Source organism: Rhinolophus sinicus, chromosome 17 (assembly GCF_057876585.1).
Source record: "Rhinolophus sinicus isolate RSI-liver-muscle chromosome 17, RSI-T2T, whole genome shotgun sequence".
Classification (NCBI taxonomy): Eukaryota; Metazoa; Chordata; class Mammalia; order Chiroptera; family Rhinolophidae; genus Rhinolophus; species Rhinolophus sinicus.
Window position 1 is genome coordinate 206,593,237 of NC_142517.1, and position 21,442 is coordinate 206,614,678.

Here is a 21,442-nt window from a genome sequence, read left to right on the forward strand (position 1 = left end):
GCCCCCCTTGACTGGGCAGCCCCTGCAGTGGACATGGGAGGCCTCCAAGGACCAGAGATAGGTGAAGATGGTAGGCTTCCCCCACACCTCCTGCTCAGATGGCCTATTACAATGAAATCAGTGCTACCCAACTTAAAGTATCTGTTACCAAAATCATGAAACAGACCACTGCCCAGGAGCCTCAGGAAGCCCCACTCTCTGTCCTTTGCAGGAAAGTGACTCTCTGGATGAATTCAAGGACATAACCAAAGACTGTCTAATCTTCCAATCAGATCATTGTATGGGGAGATCCAGGACCAATTAGAGAAAGTTCTGGAGCCAGGACACTGGTCTGCTGGGTTGTTGGGTTCATTCAGACACAGACAGAGGTCCTGTGTAGTATTTTTTTGCCAGGCGCACATCCTCAACACTCTTTTCACTAAAGAACAATGACTTCTGACACTTCAGTGCTAATTAACAGACCCTCTCGTGCAAGTGTAGCCAGTCAGGCTTGACGCACTGGCTGTGGCTGCCCCTGGAGTATAGACTTCTGCTTAAGGTCTTTAAACACTAATATGAACTCACACACATCACACAGCGGCAATAAGTGCCTGCAGCCAGGGCAGCTTCCACTCTACAGCCACTGCCCCACCACTGAGCATCAGCCTCTGTCAATGGCAGTCTCTCTCCAAGATGCCCAGGTCTTACACCTAGCTTTCTGGTTCTCTCAGGCCCAAGTCAGCCCCCTATTGTCCAGTTAAGGGCTGACTCAGGGCAACCTCTGGCCCATCAGCTATCTCTCCACATCCAAGGGTAAGGCAGGTGTTTGGGCCCAGGTGAGCCTGCACTGTGCTTGCCTCACACCAGCAGGGTCTGGATTCCAACTGACTCTGAAGGATGGGTCGGGGGTTGATATAAAAGAAAGTGAGAATAAGAGTGGGGAAAGGGAAATGGGAGAGGAACAAGGGAGCAGGGATAAGGAGGAGGAAGGGAGAGGGAAGGGAGATGGGAAGGGGAAGTAAGGTGCAAAATGTGTGGGGAAGGGGAGAGAGAGGAGGATTTCCTGGGGTTCTCCCCATCAGGCCTCACTGAGTTTCTTCTTCCAAGGTAGAACCTCCACCTGACAGGAGAAAAGGACCAGGTGACAGGGACACCTAACCCACCTACCACCGCTTGGGACTCCTGCTACTAGCTCAACTAGCTCCTCCCATCCTCCAACCTCCCTCCAAAGCTGCCGACAGACCACCCCCACCCCCAGCCCCACATCCCCGGATCTCCTGGTTTTGCAGCTTCCATCTGCCTTCAGCCAGGGCTGTGGGCCGGTGGTTTCCATCTGCAGACCGACCTCTCCCTCCTCAGGAGCTTTGCTCAACCACCCCATTTGTGGCTTGAGATAATTGGTGAGAATCTTTTAGGGCAGAGCCCTAGGGAGGGACCAGGACAGGTGGAGTGGGCCAGCCTGGTGCTGACCGATAGGGACAGGCCCAACAGCCTGTCAGACTGAAATTGAAAGCTGATCAGGGCCTGGCCTGGTTCCCACGTCCCTGCCCCCATCCCCACCCCACAGTCAGGGGCCGAGTATCTAATTGTCATGCCTTTCCCCAGCCTGAGTTCCACCTAGGCACAGATGAAATGAATCCATGATGACAAACCGTTCCTCTCAATGGACCAGATTCCACTGGCAAACATTCAGTTGGCCTTGGGCGACTCCCCCAGGTGGCCAGTGGGGTTTCAGGTGGCCCTCAGCAGCAGGCAGCGTGGCTAAAGACGGCTTTGAGCTACAGGTCAGACCTTCCTCCTGCTCTGGTATTTGGAAGGGCTATTACTATAGGTGTGGGCCCCTAGGGTTCTCTGGAATTCTTCCTGGAAGGCCCTTCACATTCCCTGATTAGATCTTGCAACATCCAGGAAAATTCTATTGCACCTTGGATGTTTCCTCTCCCTCCAAAGCCTTAACGCCATGGCTGACAGGGCTTCTCACTCGGTCTCAGGTGCCGGGGGCCCATTTTGGCAAGAGCAGCCCCCTCAGGCTTCCACTACCTACCTCTGACTGTCCTTGGGGGCCTTCTGGCCTCCCTGTGTGCCCCTTGGCAGGAGACAAGCTCCCTGTCACTGCTGCCCCTGAAAAAAGGGCAGAGAGTTTGCTTACTAACTATGGGACCTGGCCCATTGGGGTGTCCCCTCCTGGCAACTCTATTTCCTCCTTTGTAAAGTGGGAATAATAATAATAGTACATGCCTCTGAGATTGACTCAGTCATGCACCGGCCTAGAATTGTGCTTGGCATATTGTAACTGCTTGATGAATGTTAGCTGGATTGTGAAATGCTTCCGTTTCAATTCTGTGGGCATTTTTTAAGGTCCTACGTGTGCTCAGTGGTGGCACCTCAGCATGGAACAGGATTAGAACAGCAGACATCTGGGTGAAAGCAGGACAGTGGATTTTTAATCTGTTAGAGGATTCTGGAAGTCACCTAGATGGGAACACACATCACCCTAGACCCTGCAGGGCCAAGAATGCCCCTCCAAGTCTATGTCTTGTGCAACCCACCCCCTAGAAGGAGTTGTGTCTCGCACACACAGAAACAGATTAATAAAGGCTTAGGGACAAAAAGGATTTTGAGAGAAATATTTGCTGATGGATGAGGAGGTTGGGCGGCGCAGACAGGCCTTCCCTTGGTGGTGGTGGGGGAGCTCTCCAAGGAGGGAGACACCCCAGAGGTGGAGAGAGCTGCTGCCTGGGGGAACAGAAAAGGGTCCTGAATATCTGTCTGCCTCTACCTCCCCCACCAAGGAAAAGTCCGAATGGGGCCAGAGGGAAATGGCCCCCCAGGGGAGAATTGAGGTGGGTAGTGTCCCGGTTCCCACGTGTCCAGATGGGCTGGCGACTCAGGAGAAACGTGTACCCGGGAGCGACGTCTAGACTCTGACACCCACGCTCGGGCCAGGTGACCTTGGGCGGTTCCCCGTGATCCGAAGTCTCGGGTTCCGCCTCTGAGAAATGGGTGATTCCCACCTGGCCGCAGCGTGGAGGGCTTGGCGCGCAGCAGGAACATAGGGCCAGGGGCGCCGAAGGGGTTAACGCACCTGGGACGACGCTTCCCCTCCCGGCCCCTCCTCCAGCTGCCTGGAGGAGAAAAGTCACAGCGGGGGCGCGGCCCGGCCTCCGCCCCCGCCCTCTCCGTCCGGGTCCCCGCCCGCCGTCCCTGAGCCGCGCGCCTAGAGTTGCGACCCGCGCGCCCCGCTCCGCCGCCGCCGCCGCCGCCCCGGCCCGGGCCGCCATGTCTCTGGGGTGAGTGGGGGCTGTCGGGCTGGGGGTCCTGGGATGGGTGCGGGGACCCTGGGCTTCCCTGGGGCCAACAGGGGGACGCTGGGCGGCTCCCGGGCATGGGAGATGCTGCGATGGGTGTCCGAGGCTGGCCGCAGTTTCCTGGGACAGACCGGCTCGCGCGGTGGCGACCAGAGATGCCTGGCCGTGCGCGGCGCCTGCACCCGCCGATGGGCGGCCAGGGACCGCGGTTTCGGTGCGCTCAGCCCTCCCTGGCGGCACCGAAGCCCCCAGATCCCACTCCGGGACCTCGGGAGTTGGGGACTCAAGATCTCGCCGGCAGCTCGGTTTCTGCCCCCGTTCCGAGGGCCTCCTGCATCCTGGGCAACCCCAGCCCTCTACCCTCGAGTGGCTCTCCTTCCTCCCTAGAGCTCGGGCCTCTGGCCCGCGCGCGGTCCCCTCTCCTCCCCTCCCCGTCGGGACTTCTACCTACCAATGGAGTGGAGCGGTGCAGGTGGAACGAGCCTGGGGTGGAGGGGTCTCTCCGCATCCCCTTCCCCAGAGGGGACCCCTGCTGAACTTCCTCCAGTCAGGCCTCCCGCACCAAGGTGTGTGGGGGGAGCCGAGTAGGGGGGTTCCCTGAAACTCCCAGGCAAAAGGACCAGAGCGTTCTGCTCCCCCATCCCCTCCCAGGTTCCGTCTTAGGTCACACACCCACACCCCAGTACCTGAGATGACCCAATCTTCCTCCTACCCCATACACAAAATACTGGAGACCCAATGGGGAAATGTAGTTCCAGTGGGGCTCAGACTTCACTCTCACTGAACCTTCAACCAGCTAGTCCTGGGGCCGCCCCCAGTCTTCTCAGCAGTGTCCCTGCCTTGCCGTAGTGCAGTCTGTCTCTTCCCATCGCCCTTGGAGGTCAGGGCCATCTCCCAGCTGGCCCGGCCCAGTAAGGCCGCACTTTTCTGGCCTGCCCTTCGTGTCAGCCTGCAGCCCATATGTCTGCACGGGAGAGGCCAGGGGAGAGGCCTGGCTACCCCCAGAATGTGAGCTGAAGAGAGAGGGTCCTGGGGTCCAGGAGCTCAGGTCCCTGGCCCTAGGCCTGCCAGCACTCCTGGCAAAAAGCTTTAATTTCTGCTTCTGAAATGGGTATGATAGGGATTACTAAGCAAGGAGTGTCCCTGGAGGGTGTGGATCCAAATGTGTTCCCCTCCCAGGGCAGTGGAGCATCTCTCCTGATGGGAAGTTAAGGGAGGGCAAACTCGGGGGTTAGGGGACAGTGGTCGTGCTAGGAGATGCCCTGGAGTAGCTGTTCTTTTCTGTTGGGTCAGATGGATGGGAGGGGAGGGCAGGCTTTTTCAGGTCCCAAGTTAGAGCTTGCTCCCAATGTCCCCCACATACCGTGTTTCCCCGAAAATACGACCGGGTCTTATATTAATTTTTGCTCCAAAAGACATATTAGGGCTCATGTTTGGGGGATGTCATCCTGAAAAATCATACTAGGGTTTATTTTCCTGTTAGGTGTTATTTTCTGGGAAACCCCGTATTTATTGAGGTCCCAGGCTGCAGAGCAGGTGCCGTCTCTGTCCCTCCCTCCCAGTGATTCACCCCAGTTTGGGTCACCATGGGTCACCATGTTTGCACAAGGAAAGGAAAACAAACGGGGTACCTTGCCATGGGCAGGGAACAGGGCAGAGGACTCCACCTAATGTTGTCCGTGTAGAATCACAGCATCCTGACTGCACACTGTTGCCAGGCACTTTAGATCGCACTCCAATCCTATGCCGTTGTCCTCATTTCCAGAAGAAGAAATCAGGTTTAGGAGAGGTTAAGGGAGCCCCACTCACAGTCATTTTGCTTTTAAGTGGCAGGGCCAGGATGTAAAGACCAGCAGCCTGACCCCACAGTGCTATACTTAAGCTCTGTGCTGTGTGAGTGGCTCCCTGGTCCTGGAGGAGGGGGTTCAGGGTAGGAGAGGAAGCAGGAGACTCCTCTGACCACTTGGGGCCCTGGGACTTGAGTCTGTGCCCAGGACCCACTGGCCCATCTGGGACTGCAGCTCCACACCAGGGCTCCTGGGAGAGTCACAAGGCACTCATCTTCTCACTGCTCTGAACGATTCTCCCCTCGCCCCCCCAGGAAGAGAATCATCTACAAGAGTGTGTGCCTGTCCCTGGCCCTGCTAGTGGCCATAGCAGTATTCCAGCGTGGTCTGACCCCCAGCCAGTTTTTACAAGAGCCCCTGCCACCCACCCTAGGGCCACAGAAGGCCCAAAACCCGAGTGGACACCTGGTGAACCCCAATGACTTCTGGAAAAACTCGAAGGACTTGGTCACCCCCACGCACATGGCCTCACAGGGTCCTCAGGCCTGGGACGTGACCACCACTAACTGCTCAGCCAATATCAACTTGACCCACCAGTCCTGGTTCCAGGGCCTGGAGCCGCATTTCCAGCAGTTTATGCTCTATCGCCACTGCCGATACTTCCCCATGCTGCTGAACCACCCGGAGAAGTGCAACGGGGACGTCTACCTGCTGATGGTCGTCAAGTCAGTCATCACGCAGCATGACCGCCGCGAAGCCATCCGCCAGACCTGGGGCCTGGAGCAGGAGTTGGTGGGCACGGGTCGCGGCGCCGTGCGTACCCTCTTCCTACTGGGCACAGCCTCCAAGCAGGAGGAGCGGGCCCACTACCAGCAGCTGCTGGCCTACGAGGACCGCCTCTACAGTGACATCCTGCAGTGGGACTTCCTTGACAGCTTCTTCAACCTGACCCTCAAGGAGATCCATTTCCTCAAGTGGCTTGACATCTACTGCCCCAACGTCCGCTTCGTCTTCAAGGGCGACGACGATGTCTTCGTCAACCCCACCAACTTGCTGGAGTTTCTGGCCGACCGGCAGCCACAGGAAAACCTATTTGTGGGTGACGTCCTGCAGCACGCTCGGCCCATCCGCAAGAAGGATAACAAGTACTACATCCCCGGGGCTCTGTACAGCAAGGCCAGCTACCCACCCTATGCCGGCGGCGGTGGCTTCCTGATGGCTGGTGGCCTGGCCCGGCGCCTGCACCACGCCTGCGACACTGTGGAGCTTTACCCCATCGATGATGTCTTCCTGGGCATGTGCCTGGAGGTGCTGGGCGTGCATCCCATGGCCCACGAGGGTTTCAAGACTTTTGGCATCTCGCGAAACCGCAACAGCCGCATGAACAAGGAGCCGTGCTTTTACCGCTCCATGCTGGTTGTGCACAAGCTGCTGCCCACTGAGCTGCTGGCCATGTGGGGGCTGGTGCATGGCAACCTCACCTGCTCCCGCAAGCTCCAGGTGCTCTGACCCCAGCCAGGCCACCAGCATAGTTACAGCCTATGCTCTTGAGCCCAGAAGTCGTGGGGCTGGAGCTGCAATGTCAGGGCATAGCCCTTGGTCCCCAGCAAGGAAGTGGAGTGTTTGGGCCTCATGTGCCCATGGGTGTGGTGGGGTACAGGTAGCCAGAGGGGGGGCCACCCTGTGTGGACACTCTCCAAAGAGTGGCACTAAGGCCCAGAAACATTTGAAACTGCCCAGACTGGAGGTCATCTGGGGAGCGAAGCTGCTGGCAGCCCGCCTAACCTGGGTTCTTTGCCTGGCTCCCTCGGAGCTGGTGAGAGGCCCTGGTGGCCTCTGAAGGAACCCCGTGCTCAGGTACCTGGGCTAGGCCTGGCCCTAGATGGCTCTGTGGCGGCCCTTTTTCTTCACAGAAGATTCTTCTCCCATGAAATGCCTCAGTTTCCCCATGGGTCCAAGCGACCCATTCAGGAGAAGCTCAACCCTGTGCAGGCTCACAGCCCCGCCCTTCTGCCCCCCACTGTCCATTCCCCTGGGTCTCCTGGAGACAGAGCCTCAGAAGACCCTCAGCACCGCCCTCCCATGCACTTCCCTCCCCCCCGCCGCAGACCTGCCTGGAGTTGGCTGCTCAGCCTCTGCTCCCAGGTAGGTTCCGTCCAGGCTTCGTCCTGTGATGCTCCATCTGGCGTCTGTCTGGAAGCACGACCAGCCACTCTGACTACCTCAGTGACCCTCAGAACCTCTGGATGGGCTGCAGCCCCACCCCCACCCCCTGACACAGGGCCAAAGAGCAGTGCTCAGCCCCACAGTCACGGTGCTGCCCACCCAGCCTGAGCCGAGGGCCCTCCTGCAGCCCCACTGAAGCCTGGCTCCCTGGCAGGAAACCAGCCATTTTAGCCCTGGAAGTGGACATACCTCTATTACTGTGAAGTTTTATTTATAAAAGATTTGGAGGGAGAAGGTGCCAGGCCTCAGAAGATGGTGGGTTCTTCCCTTCCCGTCCTTCATTCCAGCAAGACACCACCTCCCTCGCCACTCCTACCCACCCCAGGGCACCCTCCTGCCTGTCACAGCCCCCCTCCAGAACCTGGCCTGCTTCTCCAGGACCTGGGCAAACCATCATTTGCCCCAGGGAAGGGATGGAATGTCCCTCATGGGCCACTATGCCCAGTTTCAGGAGTCCTTGGGGGTGGGTGCAGGATGCCACCTTATATCTCAAGGAGTCACCTGGGAAAAGAGGGAGGAATTGACTCTATTTTCTCAATAAAAAGGGACTGGTTTTTTTCTGGTGTGAAACTTCCTGTTGCCATTTCCATCAGAGGGCCTGTCTAGGGCCAAGGTTCTCAGAGATTTCTGAAGACATAGCTTGTTCCTTGTTCTTGGCTTGTGGGTACACAAGGACCCCTTGAAGGGCCTTAGAGAGAGGTGAGTGCCAGGATTAAAGCAGAGGCCACAAGGGCCACAGTCAAGAAAGATGTTCCCTGGACTGGGGGGGGGGGGAGGACGGGGCGGGGAGGTTAGGGGGTGTTGAGAGAGCTGCAAACAGTGCATTCCCATGGAGGGCAAGGCCAGACTTGATGCTGAGGCTGATGTTACAGGGACTGGGGTTGGGTGGGGGCATGCAGGGGTTGGTGGGCTCCCTGGTGTCCCTTCAGTCAACCTGGAAGCATTAATAAGGTTGGCAGAAGTCATTGAAACTGGCTCTGGGGCCGCCTGGTGTTGGGGGAACTGCATTGTGCAGGGAACCTTGGCCTTAGCTGCTTACCTCCAGGGCAGGATGGGCAACCATCCCAAGGAGACAGGGCCTAATCAGCGCACTAGCAGCTCCCTGCCTGCACCCAGCTTGAGCATCATAAAGTGGGTCAGATGCCCCAAGGGAGTCACTCATTAATGGCTACACTGGGCCTCTCCTCCAGAGGAGTGATAGGAATGGCTGCATCCTAATACAATGCAACATCTTAAAGAGTAGAAGGGGGTGCGAGACTGAATGGATGTCCACTGTGGCCCCTGCTGCCTGGGTCCAAGGCTTTGAAGACGGAAAAGGGTACATGGCTGCAGCTCTTTCTTCCTCAGCACAGACCCCCAACACCTCCCCGCTCGCTCATCTGGCTACATAACTTGCAGGGCCCAGTGCAAAATGAAAATGCACAGCCCTTGATTTTAAAAAGTTAAGAATTTCAAGATTGCCACAGCACAGGGTTAAACCAAACACAGGGAGGGCCCTTCTGAGGCAGCGCCTGGTGACTGCACAGGTCCAAGGGAGTTGCCCACCCTGCTTGTCCATCACTCACCCTCTGAAGCCAGGCCCTGCCAGGGGCTGCAGAAAGCAGAGGGGCATTGGGGCCTTGGTCTTCCCAGAGCTCAGGCCAGCTAGGGCAAGAGCAGTGGAGGGACACCCAGGAGACTGGGAGACGGAAGGGCCATTGACTAGGCCCAGGTGGGGGTCCAGAGGCAGCCTTGTGTTCAGCTGCCAGCTGAAGGAAGAATTTGCAGGCAGAGAGAAGGGCTTACACAAAGGACTGAAGGCGAGGGGGCAGTGCATCTGAAAGAGAAAGGAGCTCCTCAGAGGCTGGGGCTGGAGCTGGGGTGTGAAAAAGGAAGGCAGCTGGGGAGGCAGGCCTGTTCTCAGGTCTTCTGGGTTGCAGGAGGTGTTGAGACTTGATCCTGAGAGCAGAGGGACAAGCTGCAAGGAGCAGGGGTGCTGAACGTGCACCCCTTACTCTGGGTTCCTTCTGGCTGTCTCCAGCTGGTCCCATGGACCAGGAGCACAAAGCTCACAGGATGGGAATTTCCTCAGCCTCTGCCCTATGGGTGGCCTTGCTCCTGACCCCATTTCAGACCTCAGGGGCCCAGGTCTGGGCTGGCAGGGAGGCTGGGAGAGCAGGTGGGACGCCAGCTTAGCACAATAGAAGAGATGAAGGGCAGGAACCCACTAAGGGGGCCAGTGTGACAGGACCCCAGCACAGGTGGGGAGCAGGGTTCACCCCTGGGCCTGACAGTGCAGCTGCCTCTTGAAAGAGTGGGCATTTGCCTGTGTCGGAAGAGCAAGAGACAGTCTAGGCTGGGGACACGTGCAACAGCCCAGAAGTGCAAAAACGCATCAGGAGGAACAGCCAGCTGCCTGGTGTGGACTGTGTTGGAGATGGGAGGGGCTGGCCTGGAGGTGTCCTGGTGAGAAAGGTGCACCTTGCTAGGAGTTAGGGTGCTTTCTGCAGGCATTGAGACATCACAGCTTTCAAAGCAGGGAAGAAACAAAATCAGATGTTTCTAGGGGACCCTAGAAATATGTCCTCATCCCCCATTGGCATGGGGGGCCAGCTGGTCCCAGGCCCCAGGGCCATCAGGCTGGGAACATGGACCATGGCCCCAAAGCCTCGCCACCACTGTTCTCCACTTCCTTTGTCCCCTTAGCAGGAAGGGGACTCCATGAAAAAAAGAGGCTAGCGACTGGAAAAATTGCCGGGCACTGCCCACCCTAAGCCTAGCTGTAACCCAGCCGGTCCAGAGTACCCCAGCTGACTGTAGCCCTCAACCAACTCCTGGCCTCCAGGCCTGGCTCTGACCCTCCCACTCAGCTAGCCCTGGTTTCCTGTGGTGCGTTGGAGTGTGACCTGGCTGCCTTCAAAGACAGCCCTGGCATTTCCAAGGCTTATTGTTGATCACCTTGGGAAACAGACACAAAGGGCATTCTGGAAATTTCCAGAACCTTCAGGTATTTACAATCTTGATTCTGGGTAATAATGATAAGAATTGCCATTTTATGGAGCACATTTGATATGCCTGGCACTATGGTAAGCCCTTAACATGTATAATCTGTATGACCATAACTCAGGATATAAATATGACTACATTTTAATCCCTCATGTACCCTTATTGGCAGAAAACAAAGGGGAGCAGAATATGACACCTTAAAATGTCTCTTTGGCATAAGGATTATCTTGAGCTGGTTATTTTTGAGGAACAGTCAACATAGGAGAAGCTCTGAACACCGAGTAGAAAGTTATCCTTTTGTGAGGGACACTTACATTTATAAAGGAAATCTCCATTTGTAAATTTTTCCCTAAATTACAAGAAACTGATCAATGGAGAAGGCAGTAACTTAGATGTAACAACCTTACCCAGTTTACTATGCTTTTCCTGGTAACCTCCCATAATTGGCCTGCCCCAACTCAACATCTTTTTTTTTTGTCTTCAGCTGTTATTCAAGATGGTGGCTTGGGCCATTTGGGGGAATTTCTCAGCTGTCCTGAGTCTCTCCCATGTATATAGGAGGTACAGGTTATTAAACTTTTTTTCTCTCAGTCTTTTATCATGGGGTGGGGGTGAGGGGGCTCAGTTAAGAACCTACAAGGGTAGAGAGAAAATTATTTTTCCTCCCTACAAAATCCTACCTCTCCCTCTTGAAGCCCACTCACTCCCAGATTGTCCGCAACCTGAAAGGGCTTCCTTAGTCCAAAGAGGGTGTTCTCTGGAAGTCTGAGCCGGGTCTCTCCGTCCACACGGTGGCGCTGTGGTGCTCGCACAGTCCTGTAACTTTTTAGGCGCCACCGTCCCGGCACAGGCTGCAGCGAACACACGCTTCACACATAAAAGTGGTCCTTCTCGTAATCACCCTCCCCAATTCAGCCATCCTTCCCCAAAGAGCAGCAGTAAGACAGGGGTGATGGACCCTGTGGCTGCCTGTCAGCTGTAAAGTCTGCTGAACCCAACCAGCTCACTCAGGCTGTCCTTGTGGAGCACCGTTCCTGACTGTAAATTTTAGTCATTCCTCAACTTGAATGTGAGGAGCAGGTTGAGGGGAGATGGGTCTCAAGCTTTTTCCTCCCCAAGGCCCTCTGCTCCGAATGCAAAAATGCTTCCCGTCCTCCCGGGCCGCCAGCTCAGCATTCCGAGGGGCCTCGGGAAGGGGTGGCTTTGTCAGGCCCCAAAAGGTTCTGTTCTGCTCTTCCCGCAGGGCTACGGGTGCCCTCTCGGCCACATTTGCATAACTAAAAGAGACCTACCCTTAGCAAAGAAATCCTGCTCCTCCACCTAAGCTGAGAGGGAAACTTCTAAAACCCCATTAAACATGCCGGTCCGGTGAAGAAATGGCGGCTCCCAAAACAAGGGCCCCACAGTCATTCACTGCACAACTTGAACTCGGGTCTGTGCTCCTAACCCCTCACCCTATATCTCCCAAGAGTTTCACCTCCTCCCTTTTTCCTTAGTAGTAACTTCCATATGGATTTGTGGAGTTTTTTCTTATCAGAAAGCACTGACAGCAGAAAATGTTATGTCTGATGAGTGATAGGAAATTTACTATTTTTGTCCCGCAGAGCTTCCATTGACTTAGCCCCCTTGGAAAAACCAGTTTTGCCTCAGTTTGCAATTCAATTCCTTCACGCCATATAAATTTGTGCCTTTTGACATCTGTGAACCGGTTATAGCATCTGCTTGCCCTCATGTGAATAAAATAAATCCTTATCTCTTGCTCATTTTTATATCTCTTTCTGAAAAGCATCTTTTAGCAATTGCTTTTACAATAAAACAAACACAGACACATTAGGGAGTAGAATGCAAATTTTGCGTATAATTCTAATACAAAACTTGCATCTTGGAATAATTACACCTCCCAGGTGAGCCTGGAGCTCAATGCTTTCCGGAGGGACTCAGTCCCCTTGCTCATCTGAAAAGCCCCCAAGGAAGCTTTGACAAAAGGCTTGCGTCCAGGTCCCAACCCGGGGCGGGTTAGACCCGCAATCCGGGTGGGCGCGAGCCAAGGTGTTTTAAACAGCTGCCCAGTTAACTCCGGCGCTTGCCCCGGGGGGAAATAAGGGCCCGGCTGGGGATTTACTGACCCTGCTCTGCAGCAGGTGACTCATTAGGAATCTCCCTGCGCCTTGTTTTTTTCCAGTACGGCCGAATCTAACAGGAATGCCGGGAATTCCTGCCCCCGCCCTTAAGGGCTTGAAATCGCCAGGCAGAAAGGAGCTGTTGGAGGTGCGGGCGTCCGAGGGCGGTCAGCCAGCCGGCGACCCCTAGGCCATCGCTGAATCCTGGGCTTTAGTGGGGGTAATCGCGCTTTGCCGTCCGGGGTGGGGGTTGGAGATAGGGGGTGGTGGAATCCACTGGATCTCAGGGGCCTGAGCAAGAGTGCGGGTCGCGGCGCCGCAGGGTCCAAACGCCCAAGCGGAGCATCTGCCAGCGGTACCTACCTGCGGGCCCTCGCCGCTCAGCCCTGGGGGTGTAGGGCAGCTTACAGACCCGGCTGGACCCGCTCCACTGCGGTAGGCAGGGGAGATACAGGGCGCGGGGCAGGGCCGGAGAGCTGGAGGTGTACCCCTGTGCCGTGCAATCCCAGGAGAGGGCAGAGAGCGCCCCCAATTGACCGCGTAAGACATCGTGGCAGTAGGACGATTTGAGCTGGTTATGCGAAAGAAATCTGTAACTTGTATTACTTGTACCCTGAGTTCCTCGCGTTAACTAAGGGCATATGTGACTCAAAAATGCTGGAAAATTCCACAACAAACTGTTTCACAGGGATTCCAGGGGCTTTATCCTTTTCTTTTGGCTTATCTGTGTACGGAAGGCTTTCTAAGATAGCACGCATCGCTGAGTTGAGGAGTCAAGTTTAGGAGATAGAAGTGTGCCAAGATCCCTACAGGCGTGGTGGCCTTAGAGGGAGATGGCTTTGAGGCGCTCAAGGCCACCTTCGTTAGGCTCTTTCAAAAGGGAGGAGGAATAATTCTTGTTTTATCCACTAAGTCGATGAGTGCAGCCCCTTCAGGTTGACAGAAATCGCTGTGGCCAGCCCACCCAAGTTGTAATTGTTTAGTATCTGAGCTCTCTTAGACAAATGACGCAATAATCCATTTTCTATAAAAGCCAATATATAGCCATCATTGGTTAGGATATGTTTGATTGCAAGTGACATAAAATTGAGCTCAAAGTGTTCGAAATTTTAAAGGGGATTGGCCAGCTCGCATGAGTGACAGGCCAATGGCAGCCACCTTCAGGGTTGGTCTGACTCAGCAGATCATCCGAGACAGCGGTATAGCGCAGTTGCCCCACCTGAGGGAGCTGCCTGGCTTTAAGTGCTGGGTTGAGGCCTGTGCTCAGACAGCGGGGCTACAAAACCTGCACATTAACTATTACTCATAACCTGTGCAAGTGGTCTGGAAGATTTGAGGCAGGTCTGGAAAGGGCTTAACACCCACCATAGCTGCCTGCAGTTAGCTAAAACCAGCTGCCAGTCAAAAGGCCAGATTCAAATCATATCGGCCCAGCTCATCCAGACCTACTCATACATTTCTTACTAGATATGTTTTATGTAATTTGAAGCTGTGTGGTTTGGTACTTAAAAAATTGAGTTACGGGGGCCGGCCCGGTGGCTCAGGCGGTTGGAGGTCAGTGCTGCTAACATCGAAGGCTGCCGGTTCGATTCCCACATGGGCCAATGGGCTCTCGACCACAAGGCTGCCGGTTTGATTCCTCCACTCCCGCAAGGGATGGTGGGCTGTGCCCCCTGCAACTAACAATGGCAACTGGACCTGGAGCTGAGCTGTGCCCTCCACAACTAAGATTGAAAGGACAACAACTTGACCTGGAAAAAGTCCTGAAAGTACACACTGTTCTCCAATAAAGTCCTGTTCCCCTCCCCCAATAAAATCTTTTTAAAAAAATAGAGTTACTGATAAATGTGTCTTTTATAATGAAGACTTATATCAGTTGCCTCACAATATATCCATGGTATCTTTCCTTCCTGCTCTTTGGACCTATGCATGTGAAACGATATCACTCCTATGATTACACTACGTTATATGGCACAGTTGACCTTAAAATAGGAAGATTACCGGGCGGCCTGGTGGCTCAGGTAGTTAGAGCACCGTGCTCCTAAGCTGAGGTTGCTGAGGCCGCCAGTTCGATTGCCACATGGACCAGTGAGCTGCGCCCTCTACAGCTGAGATTGTGAACAACGGCTCTCCCTGGAGCTGGGCTGCTGTGAGCGGCCAGAGGTCAACGTGAGCTGCTGTGTGCTTTCGTGGGCTACTAGGCGCTGCCATGAGCAGCTGGCAGCCGGTGACAGCTGCTTGAGTGGATGACTGGTGATTGACTGCCTCAGCCGGAGCGAACACAAAGCTCATAATACCAGCATGGACCAGGGAGAAACAATAGTTTGAACCGGAGTGGGGTGGCAGGGGTGTGGCGGTGGAAGAAGGGGGTAGGAAAGAAAAGGAAGATTATCTGGGTGGGCCTGATCTACTCCCATGAGCCTTTAAAATCAGTGCTTTCTCTGGCTAGTGGCAGAAAAAGAGAGATTCAAGGCAGGAGAAGGAGTCCACATGCCGTTGCAAACTTGAAAACGGAGGGGGCCAAGTGACCAGAAAATGAGAGCGGTTGCCAGAAGCTGGGAGCAACTCCTGGCTGGCAGCCAGCAAGGAAATAGGAACAAACTTCTGCCTTACACCTGCTAGGAACAGAATGCTGCCAATAACAGAAACAAGTTTGGAAGCCCGAGTTCCAGATGCGTATGCAGTGACCAACCCCTTGATTGCAGCTGGAGCAGAGGACCCAGCCATGCTGTGCTGCTCTAGATGTTGCCAGAAAGGCAAAAGTAATGAGAGTCTTTAACATACTATGTTATCAACCTAGAATGGATTTAACTGAGAAAAATTAAAGACATCAAAGATAAAACACTATCATGAATAAGACTGAATCATAGACCCATATCAAACTCTGTACCACACACAGCTTGTAACTTCTTTTTGCACATGAAATTTTTTTTTTTTTTTAAGATTTTATTGGGGAAGGGGAACAGGACTTTATTGGGGGAACAGTGTGTACTTCCAGGACTTTTTTCCAAGTCAAGTTGTTGTCCTTTCAATCTTAGTTGTGGAGGGCACGGCTCAGCTCCAGGTCCAGTTGCCGTTACTAGTTGCAGGGGGTGCAGCCCACCATCCCTTGCAGGACTCAAGGAATTGAACTGGCAACCTTGTGGTTGACAGGTCGTGCTCCAACCAATTGAGCCATCTGGGAGCTCAGCAGCAGCTCAGCTCAAGGTGCCGTGTTCAATCTTAGTTGCAGGGGGCAGAGCCCACCATCCCTTGCGGGACTCGAGGAATTGAACTGGCAACCTTGTGGTCGAGAGCCCACTGACCCATGTGGGAATCGAACCGGCAGCCTTCGGAGTTAGGAGCACGGAGGCTCTAGCCACCTGAGCCACAGGGCCAGCCCCTGCACATGAAATTTTTACCACATACGAGTATTAGAAAGAAAATGTCAAGTATCTCCCAAAGTCGAAATTGGACTGCCTGAACAATATGTCCATGATACAATATACCAGAAATTACCCACAAAAGTAACCAAACAACAATAACACTAACAATAATCCTATCCTCTTTCTTTAAAAACCGTGGAGTCAAAAAGAAAATAAAATCTATTAAGTTGGTGGAAAAGTAATTGTGGGTTTTGCAATTATTTTTAACCTTTTAAACCGCAATTACTTTTGCACCAACCTAATATAATGGTACATAGTATTGAAATGAGGAATACCACATAATTGTATTTACAGGGATAATGCCAATTTACGTCATTATGACTTCCAGGGTGTTACATGTTAGACCTTGGCCCTGAAGCAGTGACATTTTAACAACTTTAAATACATTAATTACGTTAAGAAAAAAATTCAAATAACTGATCTAACACTTCCATTCAAAATCTCAGAGAAAGAACTTTAAAACAGACTAGTGACATAAAACAATTGAAAACAAATGTTTCAGGATGGAAGTTGGAATATTAATGTTTAACTTTCTTTCTTGCCTTTTTTTTTGTTTCAGGCGTAATATTTAACTTTTAACACAATTCTATAAAAATTCTTTCCTTTTTTTTTTTTTTTTGTTGAATTTGACAAAGCTCTTTTAAAAGCCATCTGAAGGAATAAACAATTAAGGCTAGTTAAAAACATTTGAAAAGGGAAGACACTAGCTTTACCAGATTAAAAACCCATTACAAATTGACTCTGACAGTAGTTAAATTAACACTGTCTGGTACAACAATACATGGTCAGATTAATGATACTTAATAGCTCAGAAACTGACCCTGGGATAGTCAGGGCTGTCATACAAAACAAAGCAGGATTTGCAAGAGACTGTTCATGCAATACATGATTCTAGGACACAATTATTTGGAAAATAACATAATAAAATCCAAAGAAATTAAAGGGCAAGAGGAAATAAATAATAATGATGTCATAAGAACAGGGGGAACTGTACATGAAAAACATCATTGCTCTCTGAATAAAGCAATGGAAGATGTCACAAAGAAAAAGACACTAGATAGACGTAGACTCAGATTTCAACCTTTTGGGCTTCAAAAGCCTGTGCACTGGACGGGGAGGTGATGCGGAGTCAAGGGTACCTGGGCAGGAGGCAGAAACTCTGAGGTATCAGAGATGAGAGAGGTCAAGACGGCAGCTGCCTGCCCTCCCCTCCCAGGCCTGTAAGGTCAGGCCCTTCCTTTTAACAGGTTGGTATCCTTCCAGCTGAGTCAGGGGAAGCCAAGCATCCCTGCGACCTCATGGTCCTTGGCCAAGGTGAGCAATTCAACACAGAGGAAACGAAACACTCAGAAATTAAAAGGATAAATTGTAACTCAGCTAAAATACCCAAGGGTTGAAAATACTAAAGGACATACAAAATTCAATGAAAGAGGAAGGTGTAAAAGTGAAATACTTAATAAAATAATTGGATAGCCAGTGAAAGATAAGCCAACTTGAAAGAAAAACCTCAGAAGAATAAGGTGTGCTAGATAGAACAAGGTATGTGTAAAGCCGAGGCCTCAAAACCATTTCTAGGTATGTTTTTTAAAATGGAAAAACAAGAAGCAGCAGGCAAAGAGCATGAGCTCATAAGCGGACGCCTAAACTGAGGTCCTGGGGTGGAGGGCAGGACTTGGGCCTCAGCACCCGTGCAGCTGGTTGCGAGCTCGTGCCCCAGGGACCCGCCACCCTTTGACTTATGGTTGGATGGAGGACCTGTCTTCACCACAGTCCTCGACCAGCAGAGGGCCAGGCCAGCCAACTCACGGGTGCTGCAGGAAAGCCAGCAGCCTACAGAGACCCTGAACTCCAGGCCTGCAGCTTGTACTTGCTTCACACAGAGTTTCAAAGCTCCTGGTGGTGTTGGAAGTGCTTGTTTCTTGGCCCTGCTCCCCACCCGGGGGCCAGGCTGGCAAACGCTGACATCCGGGTGGACAGGGCCTGCTTTGTCCCTGGGCCCAGCCTCTGTCCTCGCGACCTGTCCAGGCTTCCTCAGATTCCCTGGGCCTCCCCTTTAGCCACCGGTGCTGCTGACAGTCCCTGGGCAGGAAATGCCACACAACCATACAGAGGAGCCACCGGGAAATCCGTGGGCTCCAGCCACAGCTGGGAGCTTTCAGCCTTCCCCTCTTCCTCTTTGGGAAGTCTCTCTATTTGGTCGTTTGATTTTTAACTCTTTTACTTACTTTTGGAGTGTGTACATGCACATCCCACAGAATTACAAAAGAACAAAGAACATAGTGAGGAAAACTTCCTCTCCCTCCCCTCCCCACCCCAACCATATTCCCACCTGTCTCCATGGACACTTTTTGAGGTAATCTATGTGGCGACAAACACATGTGGAACTACTGCCCTCTTCTCATTTTTACACACATTGAAGCACACGAGGCTTGCTGCCTTTCGCTTTTTTACTTAAAAGTGAACCTGAAAGATCATTCCACGTCAGTTTGTGTGGAGTTGCCATGTTCCGCTGGTAGCTGCTTAGGGCTCCATTCTGTGAATGAAACCTGATGCCTACAACCCGCTTGTTGATGGATGCACTGGATCAATTGTTGTTAATGTAACATCCTCCCCACCCCTTTTTATATCTCCCCTGAATTTCCAGAACCCCTTACCAGCACGTTCTAGGCTGAATTCTACCCATGAGGGACACTCTCACCAGATTTGGAAGGCTGAAGGAAGTAGACACCATTGCTCTCCAGCAGCCACTGTGGGTAAACAGTGAAAATCATTGCTGGTGTCTTTCCTTGGCTTCTGGGGTCCCCCGAAAGAATCCCCACTTCAGTGCTCTGGGCAGCTGACATCATTGGTGACAGCTTCCAGCAGCTGCGGGTGTCCTCCCGGGGATCATCTGCTTTGGTCCTGCTGGCACCTGGGATCATTGCTGGCACCTTCCCCACCATTCCCCGACTGCCATGTCTTCCTGTCCTTTCTTCTCCCAGCCCCTCCAATGCTTCTGGAAGTCTCTAATTCCCTGTATTAATCTCTTTCTACTCAAGACACTTAGAATGGCTTCTGTTTTCCCAATTACACCTTGACCAATATGAACAATACTGCTTGCATGTCCTTGTACATGCTCATGAACCCATGGGCCACTCTAGCTGCAGCATAAATTCCTGCAAGTCATTTCCAGGTCAGTTTAAATTTTGATAGTGCATTAGTCAGCCCGGGCTGCCACAGCAAAATAGCACAGACTGAGTGGCTTAAACAACAGAAACTTATTTCGTCACAGTCTGAAGGCTGGAAGTCTGAGGTAGAGGTGTCAGCAGGGCTGGTTTCCCCTGAGACCGCTCTCCTTGCTTGTAGGTGGCCGTCTTCTCCCCCTGTCTTCACATGGTCCTCCCTCTGTGTCTGTGTCCAAATTTCCTCTTCCTGTAAGGACACCAGTCATACTGGAGTACAGCTGACCCTAATGACCTCATTTAGATTTGATTATCTCCAAAGAGCCTATCTCCGTACACAGTCACATTCTGAGGTACCGAGGGTTAGGACTTCAATAAATTGAAATTTGTTTGCATTTTGGGGAGTGCACAACTCGGCCCATAACAGCTATTACCAACGTGCTCTCTCCCTAGAGATTGTACCAAACTCCATGTCCTAGAGCGATGCAACAGTGTGTTATTAGCAAACTCGGTGATCTTTGCCAATCTAACAGGTAAGAAGAGGTACATAGTGTTGTAGGTTTAGTTTGCGTTTCTCTTACTCTGAGTGAGGTTAACATCGTTTCATGTGTTTATGAGTTATTTGTATTTCCTTTTCTGAGGTTTGTTCACAACCTTTGTCCATTTTTCTATCGGCTTGTCTTTTTCGTATTGATTTGTAGAAGTGCTTCATCACAGACACTGATCTGAAATACGGTGTAAATATTTTTCTTTCAACTTTGTTCATAATTTTTCCACAGTGCAGTAGTATCTTATTTTTATGTAAACTATCCATCTTTTCTTTTATGGATTCTAGGTTCTATGTCATTCTCAGAAAGTCCTTTCCAACTTTGAGGTTGTAAAAGAGATTCTCCCATATTTTCTCCTACTGTGTTTCCCCAAAAATAAGCCCCAGTTAAGAGCATCAGCCAGAGGGACGCATTTAGTACGTTATGACGATGTTCCAGAAGAAGATGACATGACTATATTTAAATAAATGTAGATTGTTGTACACGAAAAAATAAGACATCCCCTGAAAATATGTCCTAATGCGTCTTTTGGCGCAAAAATTAATATACGACCTGGTCTTATTTTGGGGGAAATACAGTATAAGACCCAGTCTTATTTTCAGGGAAACAAGGTAGTACTTTAATATTTCACTTTTCACATCAATACCTTTGATCCACCTGAAATTTCTTTAATATGAGGCATGAGGTACTAATACCACGTTTTCTCTAGTGTGATGGTTATCCAGCTATCCTAACACCAGTCCATCTTTCCTCCACCCATCTGAAGTGCTAAGTCTATTATATATAGAATTCTTGTGTGCATTTGGGTCTATTTCCAGGCTTCCTATGCACCACCTTCTCCACTCTTCTCAAACCTCTGACTCTGACATCTCCCCACTTTTTATCAAATGACCTTGCCTTTTAGTTCACAAGGGCATGGAAGGACTCATGAAAGAGCACCTCCAGTTTAACACAGAAGACTGTCCATCCACCTTCCCAAGCTGCTCAGGGACCACTCTCTTCTGTGGTCAATAGCTATCTGTTGCTCCCCTAGCCCTTCTCAGTGGCCATTTAAGTGGACCCAAGTCTCTCAAATATTAAAAAACAAACAAAAACCCTCCTTTAATTTTATGATCCTCTTCAGCTACTGCTGTCTTGACTCACCCTCACAGCCAAGGTCCCTGAGAACGTCATGTACCTACCGACTCATTCCCATCTCCCACTCACTCCTCAATCCATTGAAGTCAGCTTCCAGCCCCATCAGTCTGTGGTTGGGATGAGTGGGGGATTCTGGGCCCTTCTCAAGCCTCTGGTCTGTCCATAGGTTCAGTCATCATCATCCAGCTGGGTTCAGGCTGCACAGATGTGGCTCAGGATAGTCATTTCCACATAGTTCCCAGTAGGGGGAACCAAAGGGCAGGAGGTGTGGAGGTGGCCACCCCTCTTCTTCAGCAAGTGACCAGTCAGAAGACTGGGTTTATCCGCAAATGCTGGAGAAAGCCAGTTTGCTCCAAGCGCTGAAAGAACCAGTGGGGTGTACAGGGGGAGGGCAGCATACGTGAGTTGTCATCGGTGATCCAAGCATTGGGGCCACCACCTGCCTCAGCATTTCCTCTACTGCCAGTTTCCTAGCAACACTTAAATTAGTGTTTGACGGAAGAACTGGGCACTATAGCCTAGTTAGGTTGACACAGCAAAAGAAATCATATTATACTTGTAATATTGAAGGAAAAAAAGCATGATAAAGTCTATGTATTATAAAGTTTCACTTTTAATAATGAACACGACAGCCCACAGTGTTTTTCGTGCTGAAAAATTCTTGTGAATGGAAGAATGAAACCAGCAAAACTGAAAAGGCATGCGTGACCCATCTGTCCCTCCTGAAGATGCATTTAAAGATGCAGGGAGCGTTTTATGAAAGGAA

The 21,442-nt window shown here is 51.8% G+C and overlaps 1 protein-coding gene across 1 annotated transcript; it reads left to right on the plus strand.

Annotated features, from left to right (window-relative positions):
- Positions 1 to 1,060: 1,060 nt before the first annotated feature.
- On the plus strand, positions 1,061 to 7,856 carry B3GNT7 (UDP-GlcNAc:betaGal beta-1,3-N-acetylglucosaminyltransferase 7). Its single transcript, XM_019739826.3, has 2 exons — positions 1,061 to 3,269; positions 5,389 to 7,856. Exons 1-2 carry the CDS (start codon positions 3,259 to 3,261, stop codon positions 6,581 to 6,583), a joined length of 1,206 nt encoding a protein of 401 aa, XP_019595385.2. The 5' UTR covers positions 1,061 to 3,258; the 3' UTR covers positions 6,584 to 7,856.
- The last annotated feature ends 13,586 nt before the right edge of the window (positions 7,857 to 21,442 follow it).